Source organism: Sander vitreus, chromosome 2 (genome assembly GCF_031162955.1).
Source record: "Sander vitreus isolate 19-12246 chromosome 2, sanVit1, whole genome shotgun sequence".
Taxonomy (NCBI): domain Eukaryota; kingdom Metazoa; phylum Chordata; class Actinopteri; order Perciformes; family Percidae; genus Sander; species Sander vitreus.
The window spans coordinates 5,409,992-5,435,141 of NC_135856.1; the positions used below are offsets into that span (position 1 = coordinate 5,409,992).

At 41.4% G+C, this 25,150-nt stretch overlaps 1 protein-coding gene across 1 annotated transcript in view; it reads left to right on the top strand.

Moving 5' to 3' along the window:
* The window catches only part of cacna1ab (calcium channel, voltage-dependent, P/Q type, alpha 1A subunit, b), a 150,060-nt gene that overhangs the window by 36,832 nt on the left and 88,078 nt on the right, over positions 1 to 25,150 (top strand). The window contains exons 2-3 of the mRNA XM_078274386.1: positions 3,607 to 3,712; positions 4,226 to 4,365. Of these exons, the coding sequence (XP_078130512.1) occupies positions 3,607 to 3,712; positions 4,226 to 4,365 (246 nt within the window). The remainder of the gene's footprint in view (positions 1 to 3,606; positions 3,713 to 4,225; positions 4,366 to 25,150) is intronic.

Genomic DNA, 25,150 nt, shown 5'->3' on the forward strand with positions numbered 1-25,150 from the left:
TGAAAAAGAAAACTTATGGGTGTAAAAAGTGTGAGGGAGAAAGGAAAATCAATAATGATAAGGAGGAGTAGGAAAAGACAAAACTGAACAGAAAAGAAAAACAAAACAGATATAGAGAGAAAAACACACACACACACACACACACACACACACACACACACACACACACACACACACAGATAGAGGGAGTGTTACCTCCTGCTTTCAGCAGGTTGTTAGGCCAGCAGAGTGTGTGTCTGCTGAATAATAGATGGTGTAGCAGGGTAGCATGTCTGAAGACACACACACACACACACACACACACACACACACACACACACACACACACACAGCATCTGTGAGCTGTAAATGGTTACTTTAATTTGAAAACTAAATCCAGCAAGTTGTTCATAATATGCTTATTTGTAGTGCTTTGAAGAAATAAACGAGAAGAATATGCAGGAGTGCAATGTGATTAACTTAAATAAAATCAAAATAAATTCATAATTTCCACTCTTCCGTATGATACTGTATATTCTGCAGTAAGAAACACAAACTGCTCACTGTGAGTCTTTCCACAGGATGGCAGCATGTTGGCAACGGCTGTGCATTGCATGCCAGGTATTACAATAAATAAGAAGAAAAATATCTCTTAAACATTAAAGTAAAGTAACTAAAGTGGCTTTTTTTCTTAAAGTTCACAGTATATTAGAGACATCAGTTGGTTATGTAGTCGGGGTGGCTGTGGCTCAGTGGTAGAGTGGTCACCTGCCAATAGTGAAGGTTGGTGGGTCGATCCCGTGTCGAAGTGTCCTTGGGCAGGACACCGAATGCTGCGCCATCGGAGTGTAAATGTGTGTGAATGTTTATCTGACGAGCAGGTGACACCTTGTATGGTAGCCTCGGCCACAGCGTGTGAATGGTTCCTTTACTATGTAAAAGTGCTTTTACTGAGTGAAAGCGTTCAGACTAGAAAAGCACTATATAAAAACAGTCCGTTTACATTTAGATCAGCCCCTGCACTTTATGTTTTGTTTTTGTTACTAATTCGATTCTAATTCTAACAACTTTGCTAGAATCACAGCTGTAGTGATGGCGGTGGCGATGGTGCGGTGGATATGACAGAGGCCTTTGGGGTGGGAGTTTCAGCTTCAACTCCCACTGCGATACATCAACCACCGTGTCTCTCAGCAAGACACTTAACCTCTAGTTCCTCCGGAGGTGTGCGTATATATCAATTGTAAGTCGCTTTGGATAAAAGCATCAGCTAAATGACATAACATCCACGTGATGGAATGTTATGGGGGCAAGAAGTTGAGTCTTATGTCCTTCAGCAGGGATTTAGACCAAAACGGTGCTGTGTTGGTGGGGGCATTTTGTTTAATGTACCAATGAAACAGGAAATACCATCCAAGAAGTTCAGTTTAAGTACAGATTCTTTTCTTTTTTTTTCACGATTTACATGTTTAAGTACAGATTATTGTGCTTAAAGCACAGTATGTATAAAAGAAGTGGACGTAGCCACCTTGACGTCCATGTGTGACCATGTTTGGACGAGAGTGAGGAGCTAGAGAGGAGCCTTAACAACAAGATATTCTAGGTGACCAAAATGTTACAATTAGCTTTCATGAAGCGCAAACACACTTTGAAAGGGTCAAAGTTTAGGACGGAAACACGGAAACAACACCCAAAATGTAAATGTACACAGTGCCATGGATACGCGTTGATTTTTTTTTGCCTTTAAGTTTCAATTCAAGTGAAGTCTGAATGAGGATTCTTATGTCTACAGGTCTAATCATCCTCATCTGTGAAGAGTTACTTGCACATTTTTGAGAACTCCTATATGACTCTGTACAGTACAAACAAACTGACAGATTGCTCTTTTGTCCACTGAATAGCAGAAGACTGCATTACCAGGCCTTTTAATCATCTGAATAGGCAAGACTTAAGTTGCATTTAACACAAAACATGATCAGTTCAGGAAGGCACTAAGCAAACTGTGTAAAACAGCCACATAACACAGATTTTACCAATAATATAAGCACACTAAAATTCCCTAAACTTTCAAAATCAAAGCCAGAATTTATTTTTTTTCTCTCAAGTTTTGCTTAGAAATGACATTCGGGTAGGTCCCATCCTGTTTCCAGCGCTGCATCTTCCACAGGTGGGTGTGTTGTTGTGTTTTCTAGTCAGCATGTGCAGTGTAGTTCAACATTGTCTTGTTAGTGTGTACTCCGCAGACTGACCTGTCTCATCCTTTCACATCAACCAGCAGCCTCTTCTCCCTCATACACACATACACACACACACACACACACACACACACACACACACACACACACACACACACACACACACACACACAGAGAGGCCGTCCTCCGGCCATAGTGTCAATGTCAACGTTGCTTCTGGTAAACACGACAATAGACACGTACTCTCACCAGGAACACACACACACACACACACACACACACACACACACACACACACACACACACACACACACATACAGGCTAACAGGATAATGACTGGCCAATTAGGCCCAGGCTTGATCTGTCTGGATGTATCCAGTCATCTTAGCCCCTCCAGCGGCCATTACTCAGGCATGGACACACACATAACGCATGCACACACACACACACACACACACACACACACACACACACACCACAACACATACAAACACACTTGACTGGATGGAGCTCTGTGAAGAGCTGGCTGCTCCACCAGGCGACCTCTGTTAGTCAGCCTGTGTGTGTGTGTGTGTGTGTGTGTGTGTAGGAATTTTATTCTCACGTACCGCTTTGAAATACTGACTGTTTTCAGTTTCAATTGAATAATGTCAGTCATTGCTGCTCCTCTGGTGCGTCTGACTTTCAGGCTGAAGGAGTGCAGAAGCAAAGAATCGTAATGTGATGTGCTCACCAGTCTTTCCTCAAGCTTTTTTTAAGTTGTCTGTTATTTAACAAACTCGTGTCTGTGTCTGAAACATGTAGTATTTTGTGAATGAATAGGCACATAGAGCAGTGTCGTGCATATGGGGACAACAAGGGTTTAGATGCAGTGTAAAATCAAAGTCAGCTACCGTAGAGTTCAAGCGGAGTTAAGTGTATTTACAAAGACCTAAAACAAACAGATGACTCACAATGCTCTTTGCAGGAAAACCACAGATGCAAAAACACATAAAACAATCTGAATCAGACCAACAAATAGTCTCAGTAGGTCCTATTTTCTATCTTTTATGTGAACTTGAACTTTAACATACGTTAAGAGAATCAAATAGACATTTGGGGTCAGAAAATAATGCCAGACAGACTATTCTATGCAATTTTGAAAATGTCATGACTCGCAGATCAAGAATAATTCATTTTTTAATGCAATTTTACCTTTATTGGACAGTTTGACATTAGATATTGTAAGAAATATATGGAGAGAGAGAGAGAGAAAAAAAATGTCTCAAAGGTTCCCTGGACAGACTGATGGTACCTGTCCATCGGGACGTCCTACATTTTGAACAGAAGTTGATCAGCAGTTGCTTGGTCTCTACGGGTGTGAATGCATACGAGGTGTGTGTGTGTTTGTGTGTATGTGTCTTGTTGGTGATGTTGGCCTTAACTCCAGCTGCACTCCGTTTGAATGGATGATCCTTACCACCATCATTGCAAACTGCATCGTCCTGGCTCTGGAACAGCACCTTCCTGATGGAGACAAGACGCCTCTGTCTGAACGACTGGTAACACAAACACACACACACACACACACACACACACACACACACACACACAAAGCAGCATGTACAAACATGAACACATAGGCAGTGTGTGTACTCGTAGAAAGGCATGAAAACTTACTGAGACATTTGACTTGCAGTAGAGACACACAAGGCAAACATTCACAGAGCACACACAGGCACAAATAAACACACAGTACACAATCACAGATTCTCACATGGTTGGAATTTTACAGTACAAAAACTGTCAAATTTTGTATCATATCCTAAAAAAACTGACATTTCCATCTTACAGTCAGTGGCTATCCTTTTATTTAAACATTTCCCAATAAACAAACTCCATGTGAACAAAAAAATCACCCACAATCTGCCTGTCACTAACCCTTTTCTTCTTTTATCCATCCCCTCCTCTGAAATTCCTCTGCTCTTTCTACTCTCCTCACCTAATCTACCCCTTACTCCTTTTTTCATTCCTTCTCCTGTTTTCTGTCTCTCCTCTCCCCCCCCCCCCCGCAGGAGGAGACGGAGCCCTACTTCATAGCCATCTTCTGTTTTGAATCGGGGATAAAGATCCTGGCTCTGGGTTTTGCGTTACATAAGGGCTCCTATCTGAGGAACGGCTGGAACGTCATGGACTTCGTGGTCGTGCTCACCGGGTGAGTCCTCATTTTAGTAACTTTACTTTTTGTTTACTTTTTTCTTTATGTCTTTAACTTTCTTTGCGGGAAAAACAGTATTTGTCATTGAGTCATGTGAGTTTTAACATGTTATTTTTAGTTCTATGTTTCTACTTGTTGTCCACGCGGTGCGTAATGTGTACCTCCCTCTGGACACTGAAATGTGTAGGATGTGTTTCCATGGCTATCTGTCCTACTTTACCGCTGGTTAGTTGGGGAAATCAGGTTGAGCCTTTTTAGGGTTCAAACCCATGTTAAATTTGTGCCGGTTCTGGGCCCTGTAGAAAGGCATTTTCTATGGGCCCCTTCCCGCATCCACAGCTATTCATTCTAGCATCTTTTTGGTTTGAATCAACTGGGTTTCTCTTCATCCTTTAATCTGATGGAGGAAGATTTCCACTTCGAACACATTTCTGAATCCAAACGTTTCTGCCAAAAGCAGGTGGCTGTGATCAGATAATTAAAGTCCCTTTCAGCCCACTGAGTTAAAGGATCACTGTTAATATGGGTGAGCAGAAACTTCTGCTCCACAACAAACCTCCAAGACAAATGGCTTACTGGTCACTGCACCTAATATACTGCGTGGTGTGTGCATTTCTGTAAGTGTATTTTCAAGTTTAAATTGGCTCACTGATATATTTTAACTTTCTTATAACCTTGAACACATTACATATGCTTTGTGGTTTTTATTCATATTCTCACATTCACCTCTCGTGAATGCCTTTTACTTTCTGTTTTTAATTGTCAAGAAATAGTGGGAAGTGGTCTGCTTTTACCAAGGGGGTAAGCGAGCATCTGGAAAGCGTACCTCCTATGGGGAGATTCTGAGGCTAACAAGCCATCACATTCCCCTAGCGTTCTATTGACTCCCATTCATTTTGGCGTCACTTTGACAGCAAATAACGTAAGCGTTTTTGTAAAAATAGGCTAACGATTGTGTCATCACCACGCGACTTTCTGTCGCACAGTAGATAAATTACTGTATAGTCAGGAGAAGCTCGCAGGCAATCGAGGGGATGAGGGAGAAGCCCATAGAGAGTCCATGAAAGCATTGGAATAAAATATGTCAGCAACGTTTTGATGGATTGGAAATACTTCGGTATGTGGCAAGTGAATTCATATGAAGTAACATTTATCCACGATCCACTTTATCCACAAGATTGGGAATGATTGAGATTTCTCTTGGCACAGCTACCAGAAGACTCACAACTTTCAGACAGGTTGCTCACGTCACATCTACGTCGTCAAGCTCAGTTTGAGGCTGCGCAGCACGCTCAGCCATCACCGGAAAAGTGACTTCACTGGTCTCCATCAAAGTCTTTGGTGTCGCTGTGTCCATTTCTTGCTGTCAAACGTTATTTGAGTTGTCCTTACCATGAGAGAACTCTGTGTACTGTAACCAGTGCTGAACAGAGACATATGACAGCAGGAAACAGAAAATAATGAGTGTTACCTACTCATCACTTAATTTGAGGCTGTCTCTGTGTGTGTGTGTGTGTGTGTGTGTGTGTGTGTGTGTGTGTGTGTGTGTGTGTGTGTGTGTGTGTGTGTGTGTGTGCGGGTGGTAAGGGTTGTGGTGTTTGTGTGATCTAAATATGGCTGCGTGAGAGATAAAGGGGGGATGGGTGGAGATATAGTGTTTGTCAAGGGGAAAGACTGAAGTACAGACAGACATGTAGAAGATACACACACACACACACAAACAAACAAACACACACACACACACACACACACTTCAGTGAATTTATTTCATTAGCTTTGATAGTAGCGTAGCGATTTTGACATTTAATCCTTCGTCTGAATCTGTGTGTGTGTGTCTGCATCTTATAGTAGCATGATATCCTCTCTTCTCGGCACTCACACAGACGCAGCAGAGGTCTGGTTTGACAAGGTGTGCGTGTGTGATCAGGACCACTCCCCCTCAGTCGCAGGCCTTCTTTAATGAGGACACACACACACACAAACACACACACACACACACACACACACACACACACACAGAGGCTGGATCAGAGCAGCACTGCAGGGAGCAGCAACCAGGGCAAAGTGAAATGTCACTTCTCCAAGAGATGGGGGAGTGGGTTTGTTGTTATGGCAATAGCTGAGAGAGTGGTAGCTGAGTTTCCTCCATCCTTCTCTCTCTCTCTCACTCTCTCTTGTACTTACTCTGGTCATTGCAAAAGCACTAACTGTCAAAGCTAAAACAAGAACTATCTTATATCAGATTACAACAGCAGCTGTGACCCAAACGATACGCCAAATGTCAGTACTGATCAAGAAATACACTGATAGGCTTCAAATCTGTGACTTTTAATTTCTTGGCATAGGAAATATGCTGTCAGGCGTCAGTCTCTTCATCGTGTCACTCATCTTCACGAGATGTTAACTGCTACCATGGTGTAGTATAAGCAGGCAGAAAATGTAGCCAGCTAAAGGTGTGTTCACATATAGCGATTTTTTCTCTACAAAGGTGGTAGTTTATCATGGGAAATGCGCGCGCTGTGCTCAGAATCACAGAACAGAACAAAGCTCAGAGGGTGGGGTTCCCTGGGTAGGAATGTGTCACTTATTTTGCCTCCACAAAAGTGTAACCTTTTATCACAGTAACACTCTAAACTAATGTACTGTACGTAGGCCTGTTTACTTCATTTCTTCCAGAGCTTTCAGCTTTCACATGTGGTTGAAAGCTTCCAAAGCAATCTAGTTAACTGACCTTGAATTCTCTGAATGTTGTTAAATATTGTTAATTTAAGTTCTTGGGATACAAAAAATTATTTTAAAATGATTACAAAAGCAAGTGATGCAACACTCTTTGGGATCAATACATTCTTCCCTTTGGCTCACGCTCCTCAGAAGGGAGTTCTGCATCCAAACTTAAAGCCTCTGAACACCCACACAGGTGTTTTCAGTTATTCTGGCTGACTATGCTGCGTTCCAGGCAACGCGTAACCCGTCACTTACTACACGTGAACTCGTACCAGATCGTTGTACTCCCAGTTACAGTTTTTGACGTCACACACATAAATAACAATGGCGACCCCTGTTGATGCTGTACAGACGCGTGATTAGCGGTGAGAAATATAAATAAATAGGCAACGTTAACAATACACATACGATTGTGTACTACTACAGGTTATGTTTATTAAATGAAGCCCAAAATATGTCGCCGACTAGAAATCGCTAGTATCAGTTAGCGCTAGCTAACGTCAATGTTAGGTAGCCGCTAGCTAACGCTAGGTAATGCTAACACTAGCTAGAAGGGTTTGTCGTGACTTTGCCTGGAACGCTACCAAGTCATGAGTCGTGACTTGAAGTCGTAGCATTAGGTCACAAATTCTTTCTACCAATAAGGATGACAAAGGTGTCACTTGTCCCGCCCTAACATGTGCAACAACACTAACAGTGGACTCAGAAAGATGTCAATCACTCAGTCTAACCATACCCACATAGTCCTGGAAAAGGTCCAATCAGCCACATTAACTATACACACCTGTGTGGGTGTTCAGGGCCTTTAAAAATTGGTTGTAAATTGCCAGTCAATCAATGACAAGGCACAAATATATGTTGATAGATTAGTTTTTACAAGGAGTGATGAAGTAGCTTTATGTCATGTCCAGTCAAGTACAATAGAGACTATATAAAAGTAGTGTGGAGATAGATTACCTGGATTACCTTAAATTAAAGTCTAATCTAAAAAACACCTAAGACTGTCGGAACCTTGTTCGGCGTATGCAAAAGCTAAACTTTCATAGGAATGAATGGGGCGCCATCTTGGATCGCTGTATATACTTTCCCACATCAATGGAACAAATGAAGGATGGTCACTAGCTAATAACAGCCAGGAAAAAGGATTGATGGTGTGTGAAAGTACATATTGTGTATGTGCACATATCGTACTAGGTTTTAAACCAATTGAACGCCTATGGGAGATTTTGGAGGGATGTGTTTGACTGCACTTTCCGCCACCATCTGAAAAGCACCAAATAATGTCTCATTAGTTCCAGAGACTTGTATAATCTATGCTAAGGACTGTGTTGTTTTCTTCCTTTAATGTTTCACCCATTTGCAAATAGATAGATAGATAGATAGATAGATAGATAGATAGATAGATAGATAGATAGATAGATAGATAGCTTTATACACAGATAAATAGATACAGACAGATGGAGCCCTATGAGAGATGAAACCTCAGCAGCAGTGGAGTAGAGCTGTAGTACTGCAGCTAGATAGAGGGAGGGAAAAGGAGGAGGAGGTGGAAGAACAAGAGGACACGTGACTCTCCGTTCCCCTGGGCTCTGGATAACAGGACAGAGAGGGGGGGGGGTACAAGATGGGTTTGTCTGTTAAAGAAGGCGTGAGAGGGATGGAGAGCCGAGAGGAGGTAAAGCTGGAGGACGAAGACCACAGGAAGGAGGGAAGAGTGATGGTTGGGTGGGTGTGGGGGGGCCGAGGGAGGTAAGTGTGATGTATGGAGAGAGTGAGAGGTTTGGAGGAAGGATGGGAGGAGGAGGGATGGCAAAGATGGAGATGGAAATGGGGGGGAATGAGAAAGAGCAAACGCCGAAAGGAGCAGGCTCAGAGAGCGTGTGTGTGTGTGTCTGTGTGTGCGTGTGCGTGTGTGTGTGTGTGCGTGTGCGTGTGCGCTGCAGTAACCTGCTTTTCCCTGCTCCCTATGATCAATCACTCAGCACAGCCTATATAACACACACACTCTGCTGTTACCTTCACACACATATATACTGTATTTCTCTATTCAGATAATGTATATACACACGATTACCATGCATGGCCTACATTGCCAATTACAGTCGTATTTCAAGCGTTCATGCATATTCATTTTAAACATTTCTCCGTATCACATACTGTCAGAGGCTAGCATATGTTTACCATGTTTCCTCGCTGTGTGTCTGTGTGTGTGTGAGAGTTTGTTCCGATATCTGTGTGAGGACCAATTTAAGACCTTGAAAGGGGAAGACATTTTTGGAAACTTCTTCGAAGGCTTCAGACTTGGTTTAAGTTTGCATCTTTTTCACAATGGTGGACAACTGATGTTGATCTCTTTCTGGTGCGCTTCCACATTGTGCTGCCCAAGTTAAAATTATATCTTAAAAACTATTTTATATATACTGTATATATATAAGATATTTTAGGCTCTGAGAAAGGTGTTTCAAATGTCAATGTGTCATGGTTCAAAAAAATCCAAATAGGCTAATACATTACAATAATATAATACAGTAAAACCTTCTGTGTCATTCAAGGTTACACATCAACAGTTTTAAAAATGTCTACTTTTTGATGGCAGTCTGTGGGGAACATTTTGTTTTTCTTGGCTGTATTGTATTCGGCCACCGGGATAAATTTGTAGCAAGGCCCAGCCACAACCAAATATAATGATGCATCCATGTGCAGCACAGCTCCAAATTTCACCTTTAACAACAACAAATGAAAAAAATGTTTTTACTCAATGTCACTGTAAGTGTAATCCCATTAAATTTGCGAAGCCCATTCACGCTAACTGGTAAGGCTCCAAAATCATCGTTTGTTCCAACACTTTCATAATGTGGTATGAAAAAACATTGCAGCATCAAGGCACTGCTACAAGGCCTTCAGACTTTTAGTTCAGTTTTATTCTACGTGTTAATAGTGTCGGTCTATCCCTTTCTCGCTTTTTCTCTCCTCATGGTATTCTAGGAGAGTTTGTGCTCATGCTGTGCGAGTCGTGACTGATAAGGCTTCTGCCAATGTGTTGTGATGTGTGTGTGTGTGTGTGTGTGTGTGTGTGTGTGTGTGTGTGTGTGTGTGTGTGTGTGTGTGTGTGTGTGTGTGTGCGTGCGTGCATGTGTGCTGACTTCATTCTTGGCAAACACATGGGGGGAGATACTTGAAGAATTAATGAGAGAGGGAATTAAAGAGAAGAGGACACGCACACACACACACACACACACACACACACACACACACACACACACACACAGAGTGACCAGTGTATTTAGTATTCAGGGATGACCGTCCATTGATTTTCAGTGCCGTGCCGTGACGTCACACAGTAATCTAATCTTTTACTGTAGACACTGGGCCAGTCATTCAATGAGAGAACGCCATAGACGTCCCTACGACATTTTTAATGGATGTTCACAGAGACAGTGTTCAAAAATAGACCTCTCATTGTAGTGACTATATATTTTTAAACAGTATACTGGATACTTGTATGTATAGTTTCCAGGAATGGTGGCACAGTCTGTCTCACTCTTCGACATTATTAATAGGAATTTGCAAGTGATTACAGCTTTGACATGGTGAAACAGCAGCAAACATTTAAAGGAAGATTCCACTGAGTATCGGTACTCACCTCGTGTAGACTTAAAAGGTGGCTTTAAGAGTTTAAAAGTTTGTAATTTGTGCTTTCTTGGAAGGCATTGGCTGTAGTTGCCTAAACTGCTTGACTAATGTTACAGTCATGTAGGTCTACTGTACCGTAGGCGCCACATGCACTTTCAGCTGTATTATGTAGGAAAAAATTGAACAAAAATAGAAGATTGGAGTAAAACCTAGTTAGGACATTAATAGGTGAAAGTCCGAGGAAAAACATATGTTATTTCCTGCTACCTGGTTGCAACTTGAGAAACTGGAACCTGAAATATGTTTTTGTTCAGATGATTAGAGGAGTCTTTGGATTAAATACTTTTCTGTGAGTCATGTTATGATTAGGCTAATATGCCATTATCATAACACAGGTAGTGGAATGGGCAGTTTACCTTGCATCTGCAATGTAAGCATCATATCCTGAATATGATGGAAAAAACTCCTGTGAATGTAAACATTGACAGTCTGCATGTTGATAATGACTTAGATAAAATCAACTAAAACATCATTAAGTTATTTGGTTATAAAACTATATAAATGCAGTGTCAACAATGGATGTGGATTTGCCTAAGGCACCGAAATGGGCAGAAAAAAAGTCTTTTTGTTAGGTTTAGTTTGTGCACACGCATAAGATTGAGACTTTTTTTCTTTTTTCGTCTCTTAAAGGAGAGATGGAACAGACTGTGCAGGTGAGACACAGAAATTTCATGGGGCTTGTAAAAACATCTAGTCTCATCTCGGGGAAAAAAGATGGCATACTGAGTCACTAGTGTATCACTAGTGTATCTGGCAAAGATACCAAATGACATTAGGGGGAAACAGGAGCATCTGACTCACTGCAGGGACGACTGACTGCTGAGTTTTGCGTCAGAAACAGGACAGTTTACATGAAACAGGTCTTCATAAAGATATTTATCCAGCTGTAATCGACTCATGCCGTCCAAAACAGTTTAGGACGAGATGAAGCTTCGGACTGTGAATCAGTGGTGGAATGCAACTAAGTACATTTACTCAAGTACTGTACTTAAGTACAAATTTGAGGTACTTGTACTTTACTTGAGTCTTTTCTTTTCATGCCATTTTCTACTTTCTACAATATTCTACTTTTTACTCCCCTACATTAATCTGACAGTTTTAGTTACTCGTTTCTTTACAAATTAAGATTTTTGCACACAAAAACATTATTTTTATTATTTTACATTATTTAAAAAATGCGATGTTTTATTATAAACTACCCAACAACATAACGGCCTACAAGTCCAGCTGAAATGATTAGACCATCAAACACTGAGTTGATTGACAGATCTGTTTGGATCATTTCCAGTTTCTAAAATGTGAGGATTTTTTCTGCATTGAGAACTTTTACTTTTAATGCTTTAAGTACATTTTCCTGATGAAACTGTCATACTTTTAGTAACATTTTCAATGCAGGACTTTTACTTGTAACAGAGTATTTTTACAGTGTGGTATTAGTACTTTTAAGTAGATGATCTGAATACTTCTTCCACCACTGCTGTGAATGAAACATCAGCTACCTTTTCATGTGACTCAGGTCACTCTCCAACACCAAACGAAAATTTAATTTGACACTGTGAATTGGTGCACACAGGGTTACAGTACCTCCTCTGAGAAAATACTGGATGGACATCTAGCGAGGAAATTAAGTCCAGCAGGGAGAGAAAAATGAGGTCACACAGAAAGAGGGAGAGTACCTGGCTGAAAATTGTCCCTTTGCCATCATTTCCATTATCATTATTGCTCTGCAGTCATTTACAGGCTCATCACTCTCCTATACGTTCTCCTATACCCTCCAACTCTGTGCCCTGCAGGCTATCTTCTGCATATGAACGCACCACTCATGTGAAGGATGTTAAGTGCTTGCACCAGCATTGTAATGGCCATTGTAATTATTTTAACCCAAATCACAATCTTTGCTCTAACATGAATCAAGTCACTTTTGGTGCTTGAACAACCCCTCACCACGGTGGGGGCAGATCCCATATTGGTCAAATGTTTTGTAAAGGCACTGACAAATTTTATATTTCGTCATGAAGTTCTTCAGTGAGACTTAAGCGGTAAAGTATCTTACAACTTAAAGTGACTATATGTAACTTTTTAATGTTTCTAAAACTGTGTAATGTTCCATCTGATGATCATAAATGACCTGTAACAGGAAACAAGACTTACAATGAAAAGAACGCTAGCTTTACACTACTGGTCAAAAGTTTGGGGTCACTTAGAAATGTCCATTCCACTCCATTATAGACAGAATACCAGCTGAGATCAGTTGCATTGTTTTTTTTAACAAGGGCAGCAGTTTTCAGATTACATTATGTCCTTACATAATTGCAAAAGGGTTCTCCAATGTTTTCTCAGTTAGCCTTTTAAAATGATATCAGATTAGTAAACAGAATGTGGCTTTGTAACATTGGATGAATGGTTGCTGATAATAGGCAATGTAGATATTACATTAAAGATCAGCCACTTCTTTCTACAACAGTCGACAACCCTTTTGCAATTATGTAAGAACATAATGTAATCTGAAAGCTGCTGCCCTGGTTAAAAAAAACAATGCAACTGATCTCAGCTGGTATTCTGTCTGTAATGGAGTGGAAATTTCTAAGTGACCCCAAACTTTTGACCGGTAGTGTATATAGTTTTTATTAATGCCTCTGCCTGGGTCCAGTTTTTCGCACAAAGAAACAAAATGATTTTCGGCAGGTAGACTTCGCTAGAGTAACACATTCTGACGGGTCACAGATTTTGGCTTAACACCGCAAAAGCCTGTGTTAGTAAAAAGCCAGGTAAAAGGTAGCAGGAGATAGTGGGTAAGTGAAAGACGACTGGGAAAATCAGAGTCACATTCGGTCGGGCTTTTAACAGATGGAGACAATTACAGGATTGTAAATCATTCAAAACCCACCCCGAATTCGCCCTCAGGTATGTAATATATCTATTGATGATGCGGTTGTACGTCAGTAGCCGACATTAAATTACGTCTCCCTTCCATTTAGAGCGGAGAGAGATTTCTCTTGGCACAGCTAGAAGACTCACAACTTTCAGACATGTTGCTCACGTCACATTTACGTCATCTCTCAGTTGGAGGCTGTGCAGTAACGCTCAGCCATCACCGGAAAAGTGCTTCTAATATCCTTCACTGGTCTCCGTCCAGAGCAACGGGATCTGTTGGTCCAGTTTTTATACTGTCTATGGTTTTTTACTGCAGATCATCCAGCCATTTTGAAATAAAATGTAGGAAATATAGCAGGTGACATGTCCCTTTTAAACAAAATATTTTTTTGCTAAAAGCCTGCTTCAGTGTGTGATGCTTTGTGCACACCCACACACCCTTTTGAACAGAAATAGAGTCACAGACACAAACGCACACCTACAGATACACAATGTGAGGGCAGTAAAGTTAGGCATTGGACCAGTTCATCATCACTCCCACAGTGCTGACAAGTATTTGTCCTGCTTGAGTGTCCTTTAGCAAGGCACTTAATCTCTATCAGCTCCAGCTCTGCCGCACTTTACTTGACTCTAAACAACTAATTGTGTTGTAAACATATTAATTTGTCTCAACATAAATCAGTCAGACAGTGTTTACTGTCAGGGAAGTGATAATTTCATCACTGATACAATAATCAATGTATTGACAATAACAAGTCAAACAAGCCTCACTAATGTTGAATTTACACAGCGGTTGACCCGCAGAAACCTGTATTGGAATTGTATATCTGGCCACATGATGAAAGTAAGTCCAATATTTGTTATACTTGTCACTCTATTTTGGTCTCCACCAACTCATGATGGGCTTTAGCTGTTTGCTGGGCTGGTGCCTCTGCATGTGAATTCCAACAGTAGCATTGGGTTTATCAAAACCTTTTTTTGTTTGGAACAGCTGCCCACTGCAGATGGCAACAAGTCCATTAGAGAAGTGAAACTGAACCAAACAGAAACCAAACAAAAATATTCCATTAAGTAAAAAAGGGGCTAAAAAGCTCGGCTGCAAAGTTGGGTGATAATTCTCTGTGGATGTTTTACTAGCAACCCCTTTCAACTTGATTGTAGTCTCGCATTGCCAGACCTTCCTCCAAAGCATTGTGGAGGATGGTCTGGCGAGTCCAAACAGCATTGTGGGATGGGTAAAAAACGTGTTCTGGCTTATTGGCATGTCTTTAAACCAATCACAATCGTCTTGGGCGGCGCTAAGCAACGCACGGAGCCCCGGTGTTGCTGCAAAATAGCCTCGGGAAGGAACTTATTTTGGCGGAATGTGTGTACATTCAAAGGTTGTTTTAGTTGTGCAACAGAAAACTGAGATTGGACAGATAGTCTAGCTAGCTGTCTGGATTTACCCTGCAGAGATCTGAGGAGCAGTTAACCACGATAGTCCTCATAAATCCACCGGAGTTTAAAATTCCAAAACAAAGAAAGCGGAAGGTAACGGAACATTCAGCGGAATTTCCGGCAGCAACAGACCAATTACGGAAGTGGAACGTCGTGGATGTAGATTACATTGCATACTTATTTGATCCATGTAATAATATTGGTTGCTGGAATTTTAATGTATTGATTAGTAGCTGGAGTTAGGTGTGGGTGATTCATTGGGCATCACAAATACAGATTTTGGGGAATTTGCAGCCTAAAACAACTGCAAAGCTTCTATCAAAACAGAAAACAGAAAATAACACATATGTTCTTTTTCTGTTTTAGTTCAAGTTTGTGTGCACACAAACATGCAACTACATGACATGTTAAATGCACGCAAACACCCCCCAGCACACTGAGAGGAAAGAGACACACAAACCAGGACACAGAAATCCCGTCGTGCCCTCATGGACATGGAGGACACGGCGGACAAGTTGGGCCAATCAGCCGGCCCGGCAGAGATAGAGGAGAATGGAAAAACTGGAGGAAGATTAGAGACACAGGAAAGAATGACGCGGGTGAACAGGAGAAAGATGAATGATGATGTAATTAAAGGGCAAGGATTGATGGAGCAGGACTGACACCAGAGAATGAGGTTATTCATTTGAAATGATACAGTAGATAGGAAAATCAAAGTGAAGGCAGATCGAACATGCCTTGCTCTGTTACCAGTGGTGGAAGACGTATTCAGATCCTCTACTTAAAGGAAAAGTACTAATTCCACACTGTAAAAAAACCTCCTGCATTGAAAATGTTACTTAAGTAAAAGTATGCAAGTATCATCAGGGAAATGTACTTAAAGTATTAAAAGTAATAGTACTCAATGCAGAAAAATCCTCACATTTTAGAAACTGGAAACGATCCAAACAGATCCGTCAATCAGTCAGTGTTTAATCGTCTAATCATGTCAGCTGTACCGTTATATTGGGCAGTTTCATTTATAATGCTCAGCAAACCTTCCCCTGATAAATAAAGGTTAATAAACACATATGTGATTATTAGACAGAAGGGTGGATGGATAGAGTAAAGACTAGGGATGCACCGAATCCAGGATTTGGCTTCGGATTCAGCCAAATATTGGCTTTTTGACGGGGTTCGGTTTCTGCCAAACCTTGGGATTTTTTCCACCGAACCGAACCCTATGCTTGCACTACGCGTGCTACGCTGGTCGATGTAATGACGTCGCCGTTGATTACGGGAAGGTGTTTACGTAGATGGACCGTTCAATGCAGTAGGCTGTAAGAAAGTGAAAATGGAACTCGTGAGCAGAAAAAGTGTTTGGCAGTACTTTCAGTCAAAAGAAGGCCATTCAAGTCGAGCTACATGTTTGCAATGTCGATTTGTCTCGTGGTGGCAAGGACCCTAAACAATAAACAACATCGCCGCTGTTAAAACATTTGCGTATGAAACCTCTGAAAGAATACGAGTTGAGGGAAGGAGCATAAAGGAATCTACAGACAGCAGTCAAAATGCAGCAACTTCAGGTATGGCAAAGGAAGGACAGTCAGAGCTAAAAACTTGTGTTAACCAGGTGATTTTTAGAGTTAAAATAAAATAAAATGAAAAATACACTGCTGTGGACGTTGTTTACTTCATTAATGTGTTTACTGTGTTAATGGGCTGAGGATGGGAGTAGGATTCGGTATTCGGTTTTGGATTCGGCAGAATCTTAACCAGTGGATTCAGTATTTGGCCGAACCCCAACAATCTGGATTCGGTGCATCCCTAGTAAAGACATACAGTAGATGAGAGAGCAGGAAAGGCGAAAGACCACCTTCCTTTTTCCTCCACTGCTACTACTATTATTTCTAGTCATAATTGTATTATCTTTATTGGTAAGATAATTGCTACTGTTCATCTTGCCAACTGCTATAATTACTATGAATCATATTTCTCCATATCTGTATATCTGTATCAGTGTCTCTGTGTCCCAACTGGCAGAGGCAGATGGCCGCCCACCAAGAGCCAGGGTCTGTCCGAGGTTTCTGCCGGTTTAAAGGAAGTTTTTCCTCGCCACCGTCACACCAAATGCTTGCTCTTGGGGGTGGAATTGTTGGTGCTTTGTAAATTAGAGTGTGGTCTAAACCTATTCTATCTGTAAAGTGTCCTGAGATAACTCCTGTTTTGATTTGACACTATCAATACAATTGAATTCAATTGAAAAGAACAGCACTAAGAGAGGGAGAGAGAAGGAAAGGTGGAGGAAGAAAGGAATGAAGGGAAAATAAGGGAGTGTGATTGGGGGTGGAGGTAGGGAGAGAGTCCATCAGCTGAGTGTTAGCACTCTGCTGAGATCAGCAATAATGTGTGTGCGAGAAAATGAAGAGGAAGGGGGGATTGAGGATGGAGAATGTGGTCAGAATGAGAGTGCTTGCATCCTGCCTCTGCCAATGAAAGCTCCAGCAACCAGGGGACGGAAAAGAGAACTGAAAAAAAAGAGGAAGGAAATGAGCGATAAAGAGAGATCTTTGGATGGAAAGGAAAAAACGAAAATTGTGTCTTTGATGAAATGAGAGGGAGAGGTCTGATGTCATGAGCTGTTGAAAAAAAGATTCCCAACTCCTGAGTTGATGGAGCCATTACAACGTCCCCCTTCAATTTCAACCCAACCATCCATTTCTCTCCTGACACCCCTCTGCACCTAGCAAATGGGCTCTCCCAATAAGAGAAAGTGATTGGAGCGTACCACCTTAGTGGCGCAGGATAGGGGACAGTGGTGACATAACTGCCTTAAAGTGCTGCTTAATGTCCCGTAACAATAGGAGAGAGACAGAGGGAGAGTAGGGCAGGGGTGTGAGAGGTTTTGAGAGCAAAAACAATAGTGACACAAAAGTGAGTGAAAATTGTCAGTTTCTCTTAAATTCATTTAAAAAAAAACATGAACACTGAACACATCTGTGGTTGTGACTGGTTTCAAGAAATGCCAATAAACCAGAGCACATTTTTCTCCCATGCTGGAATGCTGTGTGGACAAGCCAGGCCTTCCTCCTCAGTGCTGTGGAGGAAGGTCTGGCAATGCGGGACTATGGTCCCCTTAACCATAGAGACAATGGGGTTTCAGACACGTGAAATGAGAGGGAGAGAGAGGGATGAGATGAAAGAAGAGATGACTTTTGTTGTAGAGCATCTTCCCGCTTCCGCTTCTAGGCATCCAAGAATTGAGAAAAACTAAGCAAGTAAAGTTAATGCATTGGAAAATAGGGTCCAGGTTGAAAAAAAAAAACCCTTTAAGTAAAAGATTAGTATTACTTCTGTCACTGCTGTATCTGTTTCTGAGCACATTCATCTTATCCAGTATATCCATAATATACGCAGCGGGGGGGGGGGGCATGCATTATCATATACACAAGCTGGACCATTCACATGAATGCATGTGACCAGGCATTGTGCTCAAATGTGTACATACTGTATAAGTAACGACAATTTTCTGCGAAGCTACGGAGAGGAGTATCTGTTTTCCACACGACTGCAGAAAACAGTGGAGTTGAGCTTTTGCCTGCCGTCCACCTTTAATTGCAAAAAAAAACACAATGCCAAACAATACATTCAAAAGAACATGAGTCCATTAAGTATTATTGGCTTGGGTCGTGTGCTATGGTGAGTGCTCTGCGTGTGATGGCAGTGCCAGTGAGGTCTGAGAGGTTGGGAGTATTGAGACCAATGATTTTTGTTCCTGTTGGTGACAGTGGTGAAGTAGCATGTGGAACAGTAGAGGAGGCTGTACAGGAGGAGCAGAAGGTGGGGTGTGACTGGGAGTGGATGGCGGAGAAGCTCCGTTGGCAGCGTCTATGGATGTCGGTAGTGTGATGATCAAAGCTGAGTTTATTGTCGAGGGTGATTCCAAGGTACTCGAAGCTCTCCACCATCTTAACTCTCTCAATGTTGATCTGACATTCAGGAGTAGGTGGTTCAATGTGCACCACTGAGTGAAGTGGGAGATGGAGGGCTGATAGGCCATGACTGAGTTATTGTGCTTGAGAAGTGCAAGTATGGCTGTTTCATCTGAATATTTGAGTCATCTGAACATTTGGAAAACTATTACTGTACGGTACAAAAAGACAGAAAGGCACGTAGCCGACTGTTTTACTAACCTTACGTGCTAGGCAGTCTGTTACAGAAAGGGCTGGCACCTTTTTTTTAAAATACCTTGCAGGTGATTGGATGAACCATCTGTCTATCACGTCCGCCATTGTTGTTTCGAATCAACAGTCGCGGCCGGTACACACCTAAACCACGCCTGAAGCTGCCAGAAGCTCCTCACAGGCTGCTAATTGGTTTTGTTTGCTGCTGTTCGGACACAAACACATTACTTGACAACCTGACAAGATGGATTTTCGTGTGACGTGTGATCCAGAGATTCTCGCATGATCTCGTGATATCGTTAGAGTTTAACTGAAGGGCATTTGTAAATTCTGCTCCGTGCATGCTGGGAAAGGTTCCAGCACCGCCTGATATACCTTTACTGTAGCATTTATAGAACACAAACAAATAATTAACTGCCAGAGCAAAAGTCAATACGTGTCTGTGGATAAGCTTAGGACATTTATTTTTTACATGTATTTCTATTGCACTTTTCTTGCACACATATCTGAATAATCCTGATAATGGAGATGATGAAACCAGCCTTCCCTATATTTTTTCGACATGCATGATGCCATTTTTTTTTGGAACATATTGTTCAAATTCCTTAACTGTGCACCATGTCACAGTGGACCAACGTTGGTATGCGTGCGTGTGTGCGTGTGTGAGGTGAGTGGGTGAGGGCTTAGCGGGAGACACTAAGGGGACACAAGTTCACACTGTGATGACACATGGCACTCCCACACTATTTCCACATAATACACACATAAATCATGGGCACATACTCTCATACACACACACACACACACACACACACACACACACACACACACACACACACACACACACACACACACAGCTCATGCACATCTCTCTGGCTGGAACTTGTCCCAGTCTCTTGCATGCTGTGAGTGTGTGTTTTTACTATTTCTGCCAAAGAAGCCACACTGTAATAGCATGCATTGCATACAACACACTCAGGCACATGCATGTTACGTTTGAGCTTATGCCATCATTTCAATTTGAAGTATCACTATCAGTAAATATCAGCTCATATAAGCCACTACACATCTAACATTAATATCTATATAATGGCAATGACCCATCCTATGTTAATTGGTGTCAGTTTACGTAAGCTGTCAAAACATAAATGGAGACCTCGGTTATGTAGCACTGCACTTTTATTACAAATTGAGTCATATTTTTGTAGTTTTGCCCATCAAGCAGGTTGTTTCAAAGTCTCTTAGTGCTGATGACAAAGATTCAATTATTTAAGTCCTTGTTTGGACCTCTGAACTGCCAGGATTGCTCTGTCCGACGGCCTAAGTGTGCAAAACAAGGCATTAGCAATTCAGGAATAAAACCCTTAAAGGTGAATAGAACGTCTTAAAATAAAAAAAACACACATGTAGCTAGTGTAAAAGTGCTAAAATGGGGATATTGTGATCTTGTCTTCTGATAGGTAAGTCTAAATGTAATGTAATAAACGCATTGGTGGCTTTTTCAATATCAGTTAATTGGAAATGATGGCTGCATTTCAGCTTGATTAATTTGACCAATCAAAATCAATTGAAGTTAAGTTCCTGGTTAAACAGCAGCCCTAAATTACTAGTTTAGGATTTTCCAAAAGACTACACATATAGAATTAGACCTTTATATCTGATTTTATGTGTTGTGTGTATGTGTGATTTATGTGTCTTCGTACATGTTGTAAAATAACAATTTTAGCGTTCAACACACCAGCAGCAGCAGAGAAATTGGGTCATCCATACTACCTGGGCTGCGCTGCATTCGTCACTGTCATCGGATCGCACTCTCTGTGCAGAGTGAGCACGTACACATGTGTTTGATGAGAGTGTATCTGTGTTTGTATGCGGTAAAAGGTAGCGCTCGTTTAGTCAGTGTATGTGTGTGTCTGCATGCAAGGGAAGTTCCGCTTATGTGTACATACTGTATGCTTGCACCACAGGAGCTGCTGTTGTGTGAGGGGGGTAGTTAAGGATAGTGTGGGTGTGTGTGTTTGTGTGTGTTTGTGTGTGTGTGTGTGTGTGTGTGTGTGTGTGTGTGTGTGTGTGTGTGTGTGTGTGTGTGTGTGTGTGTGTGTGTGTGTGTGTGTGTGAGTGTGTGTGTGTGTGTGGGTGGGAGGGAGATGCAGGGCTTTGGAGGGGTTGAAAATCAATCGTTAGGAGACCCACTTCCGATCCCAGTTGCTGCGGCAATGCCGAGATTCCATCAATGAGCCAGGGCTGCGTTGCCCTGGCAACGCTTATGAATGAGAGCAGGTCGGTAACCGTGGAGACTTGGCGAAGAGAGGAATCGCCGGTTGCCATGGCAATGCCATGTACGGGGAGAGACCAGGCAAAGGGAAGGTGGCGAGTGACCCCCAAGATCTTCCTCATCAGGGCCATCAATCATTATCATCATCACATTGGTGTCCCTCTGTAGAGACAGAGACGACAGGACATCACACACGTCAGTGTCTCTGGATATTTCTGGTAGTTTTTGACTGTTTCGCAAAAATTTCCTGTGTTGATATTTTAGAACTCACAGTTTACAGTTGATTTACTTAAAGTGCTCATATTATGCTTTTTGGCTTTTTCCCTTTCCTTTATTGTTATATATCTTTTTTGTGCATGTTATAGGTTTACAAAGTGAAAAAGCCCAAAGTCCACCCCAAAGGGACTTACCATCTCCAACAGAAAACCCTGTTCACCAACTGCTCCAAACAGCTCTATTGTAGTCCAGCCTTTACACCCTCATACTGTGCAACTGACTAGCTTAGCATTGCTTATCTAGCTACTGCACATGTGTGACTCCCAACAAAGATTGTACAGAAGTGAGATGTGTCACTCTGTAGCTAAAACAGAGAGCTCAACACACAGGGTGAAAAGAGGAGCTGCAGCAATGTGCAGTACAACAAAAATATGGTGTTTTTAGAAAATTAAACCACATAAACCTATTCTGATAAGCTGTAACTACAGTTATGAACCTGAAAATGAGCATAATATGAGCACTTTAATATCAACTGTAAACTGAGAGGAAAGTTGTGTGCTTAAGGGAGATAATGTCAATTAGTGTACCTTTTACAAGCAATCAAAAGTTATCTTAAAAGGGCCTAATCATTGATATTATAGCACAATAAATTACAACACCTATCAGTTATTTTTTCAAACTAAAGGAAGATTTGAAAATGGGTGGAAATGGATTTAAAATAGGTTTTCATGGATTTGTGACATTTTTAGACTGCCAGACTGCTTTGAATGATAACAGACACCACATTTTATTTTTACGAGAGGGTGTGTTGTTTTTAAAATGACCATGATAACGGTTTCGCTTCTAAGCTATAAATTCATAAATCACTCGTTCATATGCATGTAGCTTTTTATAGTACGAGCAGTCTGTGAAAGTTCTACATTGTACGTGGATGGAACAATGGGTGGTCAAAGGATAAGTGTGATAATGCACTCTGACTGGGGCATCTTGACATAGAAAATGATGGACTCGACGAGAACACACCTTGACTTCACCATGTGACATCCTTTATCTCCCCCTCATTCATTACTTTTAATTTATTAAGACACCTCGCTTAATTGACAAGCAAGATACAGTTAAAAAAGAAGAGTTCACCTGCAACACAGGAAATGTGAGCACACCGTTAGCATACTGTATTATAGCACAGTATGTGTGTCTGTGTATGTGCGCGCTTTACAGGTTGATTGTAAGGTGTTTCTCAGGAGTGAAAGCCTCTGTCATCACTGTCCAAACACATTCTCACTCCACGGATAAAACTCTCTTTCTCTACGGAGTCTCTCCGTCTTGCTCTCTCTTCAGGGTTTCTCTCTCTCGCTCGGCAGTTGAATCTCACACTTTCGAGACACAGGACTATCACTCTCTTTCAATCTATTCACTCTTTCTCTTAGCCTCTGTCTCTCGAAGGATGTTCCACGACGTTCCTTCCCAGTCTGTATCTTATCAGGGACTCTCATCTCTACTGTTATACAGTGGGAAGAACAAGTATTTGATACACTGCCGATTTTGCAGGTTTTCCCACTTACAAAGCATGTAGAGGTCTGTAATTTTTATCATAGGTACTCTTCAACTGTGAGTGACGGAATCTAAAACAAAAGTCCAGAAAATCACATTGTATGATTTTTAAGTAATTAATTTGCATTTTATTGCATGACATAAGTATTTGATGCATCAGAAAAGCAGAACTTAATATTTGGTACAGAAACCTTTGTTTGTAATTACAGAGATCATACGTTTCCTGTAGTTCTTGACCAGGTTTGCACACACTGCAGCAGGGATGTTGGCCCACTCCTCCATACAGACCTTCTCCAGATCCTTCAGGTTTTGGGGCTGTCACTGGGCAATACGGACTTTCAGCTCCCTCCAAAGATTTTCTACTGGGTTCAGGTCTGGAGTCTGGCTAGGCCACTCCAGGACCTTGAGATGCTTCTTACGGAGCCACTCCTTAGTTGCCCTGGCTGTGTGTTTCGGGTCGTTGTCATGCTGGAAGACCCAGCCACGACCCATCTTCAATGCTCTTACTGAGGGAAGGAGGTTGTTGGCCAAGATCTCGCGATACATGGCCCCATCTATCCTCCCCTCAATACAGTGCAGTCGTCCTGTCCCCTTTGCAGAAAAGCATCCCCAAAGAATGATGTTTCCACATCCATGCTTCACGGTTGGGATGGTGTTGTTGGAGTTGTACTCATCCTTCTTCCTCCAAACACGGCGAGTGGAGTTTAGCCCAAAAAGCTCAATTTTGTCTCATTAGACCACATGACCTTCTTCCATTCCTCCTCTGGATCATCCAGATGGTCATTGGCAAACTTTAGACGGGCCTGGACATGCGCTGGCTTGAGCAGGGGGAACTTGCTTTACTAATGGTTTTCTTTGAGACTGTGGTCCCAGCTCTCTTCAGGTCATTGACCAGGTCCTGCCATGTAGTTCTGGGCTGATCCCTCACCTAAAACAAACAGGTCTGTGAGAGCCGGAATTCTTACTGGTTGGTAGGTGATCAAATACTTATGTCATGCAAAAAAATGCAAATTAATTATTTAAAAATCATACAATGTGATTTTCTGGATTTTTGTTTTAGATTCCGTCTCTCACAGTTGAAGAGTAGCTATGATAAAAATTACAGACCTCTACATGCTTTGTAAGTAGGAAAACCTGCAAAATCGGCAGTGTATTAATTACTCCCCACTGTTAATACAAATCTCCCATATGTAAGTAGAATATTTAATCATTTTAAGGAATGGTTTAGTCAGTTTTGGTCATACAGTGTTATATGTTGAAGCGTAACGTTAGCTAGATAATAGAGAAAAAAGATGGAAAATGTGGGCGGCAGTTCAAGACAAGGATTAACATTTAAACTAAAAAATGTAGCAAGGAAAGGAAGGGAAATAGTACAATAAAGAAGTATGTTTCTTTTTCTCACATGATAACGATTTGTAGCCTACTGTATTTTTTTATCATAATACATACACTTCACAAAGACAGTATTCATCTTATGAGGAGACCAATGTTAAACTGCTAATGCTAGTTACAACGTCAGTTAACGTTAGCCGACGATGCTAATAAACAGTTTGAATGTCAAACAGCCCTCACTAAAGAAGTAGTAAAAGCATATTAACATACTAAAAGTAATTGGAAAAAGAAAATTTAAAACAAAAAGCTTATTTTGGAGGTAACAACGTAACCTACGGAGGAATGCTAACAATAATGAAGCTAGCTGAGTTGTTAGCCTGTCCATTTCTGTCTCTTTCTGCTTATTATTCAATCATAACGAGGGCAAATATTTGTCCGTTCCCTTGTCCAAAAATTTGCCAAATTACATCTTTTTGTTCCCTCTAGTATTGAAAGTTTCACATTTTTTTCTTCA